At 42.2% G+C, this 8,252-nt stretch overlaps 1 protein-coding gene across 1 annotated transcript; it reads right to left on the bottom strand.

Annotated features, from left to right (window-relative positions):
- Positions 1-1,147: 1,147 nt before the first annotated feature.
- Positions 1,148-6,649, bottom strand: sox18 (SRY-box transcription factor 18). Its single transcript, XM_014134283.3, has 2 exons — positions 5,998-6,649; positions 1,148-5,399 (listed from the first exon to the last, which is right to left on the bottom strand). Exons 1-2 carry the CDS (start codon positions 6,398-6,400, stop codon positions 4,261-4,263), a joined length of 1,542 nt encoding a protein of 513 aa, XP_013989758.3. The 5' UTR covers positions 6,401-6,649; the 3' UTR covers positions 1,148-4,260.
- Positions 6,650-8,252: the final 1,603 nt, after the last annotated feature.

Here is an 8,252-nt window from a genome sequence, read left to right as displayed (position 1 = left end):
TGGATACAAAAAGAATAACACCTCTTCCCTTCAACATCCTTCCTACACAAACACACACACATACACACACACACACACACACAAATTACAACCACACTAACTTCCTGTACTTCCGCAGGAGTTTCCTGGTCGTTCACATTTCAGCTACTTTTTACATGTAATTGATTAAACTTCATGTTGACTGTGTCCTGCACCGGACCTACCCGCCATTTCACAGCGACCCGCCACAATAAACTACTGTTATCACACACACACACACACACACACACACACACACACACACACACACACACACACACACACACACACACACACACACACACACACACACACACACACACACACACACACACACACACACTTTTCCAGTACATTCCATGTTGCGTTGCCCATGCAGGCATACTTGCCAACATTAGAAATATTTTAAAAGGAGACACACATCAACATTTAGATCCTCATAGTGGATAAAAAAAAATCAACATCTCTTTTTCTCTAATCCAAATGTTAATTGTGTTGTGGTAACAATCATAAAAATAAAAGCAATTTCTCTCAGATCCACTTTTCTTCTCTCTTTGCGTAGAGAGCCGCGAGGCGAGGGGCGAGAAACTGTCTGCCTCCCAAATACCATCCTTTTTAACTGGGCCTATAACTCTGGTCAAAAGTAGTGCACTAAATAGGAAATAGAGTGTCATTTGGGACTTACCCTTTTGCATTCTGTTGTTTCTTTCTTGTTAAAAAAAAATAATAAAAAATCTTTCAGTCAGCGGTTTAAGTGAATAATGGGTTTGTGAGCCAAGCTAATTTAGTGGTGATCAGAACTCCACCAGGATGGATTCAGACAGTCAGTCGGCTTTAAGTTTACACAAGGGAGAGATTGTCTTTCTCTCATTCGATGGAAAAGGCAGAGGACGTTCATAGTATTGACAATAACATAGTATTGACAATAACACATTGTGTAAACAACGTCAAACCTACAACCAGGAACTGAGACTGAAGCAGCAGAAATACAAACATTTTTTTTTTAAGATTCAATATTGTTGAAGAGAAAACAGAGTTTTCCAACAAAGTTTAGAGAATAATTTATATAACTAACAAAGCAGCCAATGTCAAATCTTAAACTAAGTGAAAGCAAGTCTCAAACCAAACATTCTGGAAATAACTTCATTTTATTATGTAAAATATTTTAATAGCAACATATTCATTTAAAAAATGCCCTTTTCAATAAAAAAACAACAACAACTGAAGTATAAAATGTTGTTTTTAAATAATCCTGAGTCACAGTAATGTTCTAATTACAATGACATACTGTATGAAATAATGCATTTCCTTTTTTCCTTTTGGTATTTCATTGCAGAGAGATGGTTTTGTTTGTTTTATTCCAAACTTGGCTTTTGTTCAAAGATAATTATTATATTGTAATTATTACCAAAAGGATGTGCTCAACATGGTCTTTAAAGGGGTAATCTGGGATTCAAACAACAACAAAGCTGTCACCCACCCTTTTTTTTTTGGCACAAAGGCTATATGTAATTCATTTAAAAGTCCTTAAATTGATTCCCTAATCCCAGATTGCCCTTTCATGTGTGGTGACGGAAATTAAAATATTAACAACAACAAAGTCCAACCTTGTTCAAAATGAACTCCTAGTCTCCTACTATTGCAGACCTCATACAGTCACATGGCCTCTTCATCTGGAAACTGCATAGTCCCATTTTAAAACTGTTTCATTACAACGTTTGGTCACACTTTATCTGGATAGGTGATCTACAGACGGTCTACAGATGGTCTATAGACACAGATGGTCTATAGATACAGATGGTCTATATATACAGATGGTCTATAGATGGTCTGTAGATACAGATGGTCTATAGATGGTCTGTAGATACAGATGGTCTATAGATACAGATGGTCTACAGATGGTCTACAGATGGTCTACAGATACAGATGGTCTATAGATGGTCTATAGATACAGATGGTCTACAGATACAGATGGTCTACAGATGGTCTACAGATGGTCTACAGATACAGATGGTCTATAGATGGTCTATAGATACAGATGGTCTACAGATAAAGATGGTCTACAGATGGTCTATAGGTACAGATGGTTTACAGATGGTCTACAGACGGTCTATAGATGGTCTACAGACGGTCTACAGATACAGATAGTCTATAGATACAGATAGTCTATAGATACAGATAGTCTACAGATGGTCTACAGATGGTCTGTAGATGGTATACAGATGGTCTATAGATACATATGGTCTATAGATGGTCTATAGATGGTCTGAAGATACAGATAGTCTATATAAACAGATGGTCAATAGATACAGATAGTCTACAGATGGTCTATAGATGGTCTGTAGATGGTATACAGATGGTCTATAGATACATATGGTCTATAGATGGTCTATAGATGGTCTATAGATACAGATGGTCTACAGATGGTCTATAGATACAGATGGTCTACAGATGGTCTACAGATGGTCTATAGATGGTCTATAGATGGTCTATAGATACAGATGGTCTACAGATGGTCTATAGATACAGATGGTCTATAGATGGTCTACAGATGGTTTATAGATACAGATGGTCTATAGATACAGATGGTCTACAGACAGTCTACATATACAGACGGTCTACAGATGGTCTATAGATGTTCTACAGATACAGATGGTCTACAGACAGTCTACAGATACAGATGGTCTACAGACGGTCTACAGATACAGATGGTCTACAGATGGTCTACAGATGGTCTACAGATACAGATAGTCTACAGATGGTCTATAGATACGGATGGTCTATAGATGGTCTATAGATACAGATAGTCTACAGATGGTCTATAGATGGTCTGTAGATGGTATACAGATGGTCTATAGATACATATGGTCTACAGATGGTCTATAGATACAGATGGTCTACAGATGCTCTACAGAAGGTCTACAGATGGTCTAAAGAAGGTCTACAGATGGTCTAAAGAAGGTCTACAGATGGTCTATAGATACAGATGGTCTATAGATGGTCTATAGATGCAGATAGTCTACAGATGGTATATAGATGGTCTATAGATACAGATGGTGTATAGATGGTCTACAGATGCGATACAGATGGTCTATAGATGGTCTGTAGATGGTATACAGATGGTCTACAGATGGTCTATAGATACAGATGGTCTATAGATGGTTTACAGATAGTCTATATATACAGATGGTCTATTGATGGTCTATAGATACAGATGGTCTATAGATACAGATGGTCTATAGATGGTATATAGATACAGATGGTCTATAGATGGTATACATATGGTCTATAGATGGTCTATAGACGGTCATACTTTCAACAAACTATCTGTTGCTAAGCAACTGCTTGCTAAGGTTTCAGTTAGGTTTAGAATACAGGTAAGGGTTAAGGTTAGGGTTAGGATAAGGGTTAGGGTTAAGGTTAGGGTTAGGATAAGGGTTAGGGTTAAGGTTAGGGTTAGGATAAGGGTTAGGGTTAAGGTCAGGGTTAGGATAAGGGTTAGGGTTAAGGTCAGGGTTAGGATAAGGGTTAGGGTTAAGGTCAGGGTTAGGATAAGGCTTAGGGTTAAGGTTAGGGTTAGGATAAAGGTTAGGGTTAGTAGACAGTTGAAATGTTTCTGATGGTCTGTAGATGGTCTGTATATGGTCTGTAGATGGTCTGTAGATAGTCTGTAGATGGTCTGTAGATGGTCTACAGATGGACTATCAAGATAATGTGTTACCCAAAGTGTTATACCACAGTGGTCTTCCTATGCACACGTTTATGACCCAGTGGAAATAATTCAACACAAATAAAAACAAACAACAGGAAGTGTATAAAAAATGTCTATAATAAAAATGAACAGTTTTATCATTATAAATGTTCTGCCTGTCTGGGCAGTAAGTAGAAGAGCTCAATATTATTTTGTGATCTACAGTAGTCTGTTGCAGACTATAAAACAATCTTACCCTGAAAGTCCTCAAGTCCTCAACTGTAGACCTGTGTCAAAGTCCAATTCTTTCAAATACTTGAACGTTTTGTTTTTTGTTTTGTTGAGATGTGCTTGCCTAAGTGTAGTGTTTGCACATCTGTTACTATTCCATAGTACAAACTACATCAAGTGCCACTCAAGATTTGAAAGTATGTCTTTTTTTATTTTTTTAACATACCTGTTGAGCCACATGTCTGGTAGGCTGTACTGGACTATTCCAGACTACAGCACACAGCTGAACACTACACTGAGTCAGTCTAAGACAAGGGAGTCTAGCCAGTGATAGAGGTACCGTAGTAGACAACACTACTAGCATCAGACAGAAGGGAAATTAGTGGACTGTTCTGGCTCTCCTCACAGGCGACAGGGCTCCTCCGCAGAGCTATAGCTCCACCTCCGTACCGTTCCAAAGAATTAGAAACAGTGACGAGAGTACCCCCATGTTCCTCCGTTCGAGTCCGGCTGACACTGAGGTACTGGTCAAACTCATGGCGATCCACTTCTGTCCAGAACTCTGCTGACATAGGACCTAAGGAACCATGGCCTGGCTGGTCCCGTATAGAGTCCAGGGACTCGGGGGCTAAAGGGTTGGATGTAGAGGCCAGAGATGAGGACTCAGGTGGGGGAGAGAGCTGCCCCAGGTGGGAGGTAAAATGGGATGACTGGTTGGTGTCTGATCCAGAGCTACTATACAGGTAACTATAGTAACCAGAGGACACAGAGGAACTGCTGATAGAAAGATGAGATTTGACTGGCTCAGACAGTCTTATAGAGGAGCCCTGGGGGTTTGAGTACAGACTGGGAGAATTCGTAGGCTCTGGAGCCTGGCTGAGGCACTTCTCCTGGGGACGACGACAGAGCAAGGAGCCCCTCTGGTTAAGATGATGATCATGACCACTATGACCCCGACTCTGACTAAAAGAACGGGGGTGATTACTGTGAGGGTTGTGGCGATGGTGGTTGTTATAATGGTTGTAGTTACTCCAAGCGCCCATGTCCAGGCCCATGTCCTCCTGCATGTGAGGGGGAAAGAACACCCCTTCGTCCACTCCTGTCTCCTCCATCACATCCAGGGGGGACATCTCCGGTGTGGGCAGGCCATAGCTCTCCAAGTCCCCTGACTGAAGGTCTCTAAAATGGCCTAGAGGAGGCAAGAGGTGGTGGTGGGGGTGATGGTGGCCTGGATGTACGTAACTATCCCGTGGGTGTCCATAGACCTCCCCTGTCCCTCCCTGGGTTAGGCTGTGGAGCAGTAAACCCGGTTCTACCCGTTTGAGCTTTTTGGTCTGTTTTTTGCGACGCGGGCGGTACTTGTAGTTGGGGTGGTCCGTCAGGTGCTGGAGGCGTAGTCTCTCGGCCTCTTCAACGAAGGGACGCTTGTCCAGAGTAGTCAGGGCCTTCCATGACTGACCTAAAGATAATAATACATATTTACATTGTTATCAACATTAGCATCATTAGCATCCTTAGCATCATTAGCATCCTTAGCATCATTAGCATCATTAGCAGCCGTAGCACTTTCAGCATCATCATCAAACATTTTCCTGTAATCAGTTTACATCCAAATGGAATCTGTGCGGCTCTAAACACATTTAGTGTGATGTAGCTACTAAGTGATGTGTTTTCAGAATAAAAGTCTAACTGTCTACTTCCTTACTGTCTGAAAAGAAAAACAGGCAGCTTTACATTACGTACTAAGCATTACTGAACACATTAAACGTTGAAAGAATCCAACATGTGGTTTTGTTAGCTGATAAATCCCATTTTGGCATATGACTTGAACACGATATTTTACAGACAGTGATTAAAGGCATACCAACAAGTGGAGTTGATTTAACTGAATGATTGTGGTTCGTGACATGGCAAAACATTTATGATTTAAGTCAAATAACAAAGCATTCTTACTAAAGATGAATAAATGGCACAATATACCGAGAAGACACCACAGGAAAACGTTTTCTAAAAGAGTTACATAAATCACTGTGAATACAGAGTGTGTCAAATCTTACCCAGCATCTTGCTGAGGACAGCATTGTGGAGGTCTGGGTTCTGAACGGCCAGTCGCTTCCTTTCGTCTTTAGCCCACACCATGAAGGCATTCATGGGCCGACGGATCCTCGACTCACCCCCTGGCTTCCCTTCTCCGCTACCCAAGGAAGGTGCTCCTGGGTGGGTCGAGAAAGGACTACCTGCCCCTGTCCATGGTCCACTCCCTGGGGCTCCTATACCGGCCTCTTTACGGGGCCCTGTGGGGCCACAGTCTCCAGATTCAGAGAAGGGGGTCTGGTCGAAAGGTCCTAGCCCACGATCAGGACCCGGGCTGGGGGAAGACACCCATGGACGCTGACCGGCTTCATCCTGGCCTGGCAGAGAACTGGCCTCACAACAGAAACTAGACTCAGAAATATCCATTCCAGCTAGACAGAATCCTATTTAGTAGTTTAGTAGTCCAACTGATGTTGTTGTTCGGTAACGTTTTAAAAAGACTCGTATGTAGAGTAAAAAGAGCAAAACATTGATACAGCAGCAAAAACAAGGAGTTTATAATCTCAAAGGTCCCATGACTCTCTCTCTCTCTCCTCTCTCTCTCTCTTCTCTGTTATTCCAGAACCCGTTGTTGGTGTGTCCAGTCTGTTTCTCCTCTGTTATTCCACAGCTACAGAGTTTGAAAGTTGTGGTGAGGCTTGATAAACCCGTTGTGTAAATATATACCCGGTATAGACCAATCAGACGCCAGGGAAACTAGCGATGTGAGCAGGAGGGGTCGGGTGTGGGAGAGTCTTCCTCCCTGCCTCTACCTCCCTGCCTCCCCCTTCCTCCTCCTTTGTCTCCCTCCCTGCCTCCACCTCCCTGCCTACCCCCCCATTTGTCCCCCCTCCCTTCCTCCCCCCTTTCCTCCCCCCTCCCTGCCTCCCCTTCCCTGCCTCCCAGTTTCTCCCCCCCACTGCCTCCCCCCTTCCCTGCCTCCCCTCTGTCTCACCCCTTCCTCCCCCTTTCCTCCCTCCTCCCCCTTTCCTCCCCCCTCCCTGCCCCCTGCCCCCCCCCCTTTCCCCCACTCCCTACCTCCCCCCGCTCCCTACCTCCCCCCCTCCCACACAGAGACATGTAATCTGAGAGGCCCATTGTTTCTGCTCACACACATAGAGAAAGACACACAACCTTGACCAGCCACTCTGTGTGTCTGGTCCCTATCCAACCCCCTCACAGCTAGAGCTGTGGTGAAAGGAGACCACACTCAAAGCTATGCTGCTTAGCAGTGCAACTTTCTCCTTCTCTCTCAATTTATCCTCTTAAGGATCCCTACAGATCGGTGTCCCACCCGGGGGACGGTTGAGCTAATGTGCGCTAATGCGATTAGCTTGAGGTTGAAAGTAACAAGGCAATTTCCCTGGACATCTGATATGGGCAGAAAGCTTAAATTATTGTTAATCTAACTGCACTGTCCAATTTACAGTAGCTATTACAGTGAAAGAATACCATGCTATTGTTTAAGGAGAGTGCACAGTTATGAACATGAAAAGTTATTAATAAACCTATTAGGCACATTTGTGCAGTCTTGATACAACATTTTTAACAGAAATGCAATGGTTCATTGGATCAGTCTAAAACTTTGCACCATACACTGCTTCCATCTAGTGGCCAAAATCTAAATTGTGCCTGGGCTGGAATAATACATTATAGCCTTTCTCTTGCATTTCAAAGATGATGGTACAAAATAAATGCTTTTTGTTCTTTGTATTATCTTTTACCAGATCCAATGTGTTATATTCTCCTACATTAATTTCACATTTCCACAAACATCAAAGTATTTCCTTTCAAATAGTATCAAGAATATGCATATCCTTGCTTTAGGTCCTGAGCTACAGGCAGTTAGATTTGGGAACATCACTTTATGCAAAAAAAAAAAAAAATGGGGCGATTCCTTGGGCTTTATTGGCATGGGAAACATATGTTTACATTGCCAACGCAAGTGAAATAGATAATAATCATTTAACTGTTAATATTACACTTACAAAAGTTCCAAAAGAATCAAGACATTTTAAATGTCTTATTATCTATACACATAGTGTACATATAGAGAGCATGTGAAAATGAGTTTTGATCAGACATGGAAATAAAAGCCCTGAAAACACGTTGTCTCAAAGCTATAGGATGGAAACTACCGGAGTTTTGGAACAGCTACAGCCAACTAGCACTAGCTAACCATAACAAAAAATTACCTGGACTACAAAACAGTTATAACCTGGACAATACAACAGTTATA

This window comes from Salmo salar, chromosome 13, assembly GCF_965601325.2.
Source record: "Salmo salar chromosome 13, fSalSal1, whole genome shotgun sequence".
NCBI classification, from domain to species: Eukaryota; Metazoa; Chordata; class Actinopteri; order Salmoniformes; family Salmonidae; genus Salmo; species Salmo salar.
Note: the sequence above shows the minus strand (reverse complement) of the source record. Positions and strands in the feature narration are given on the sequence as shown.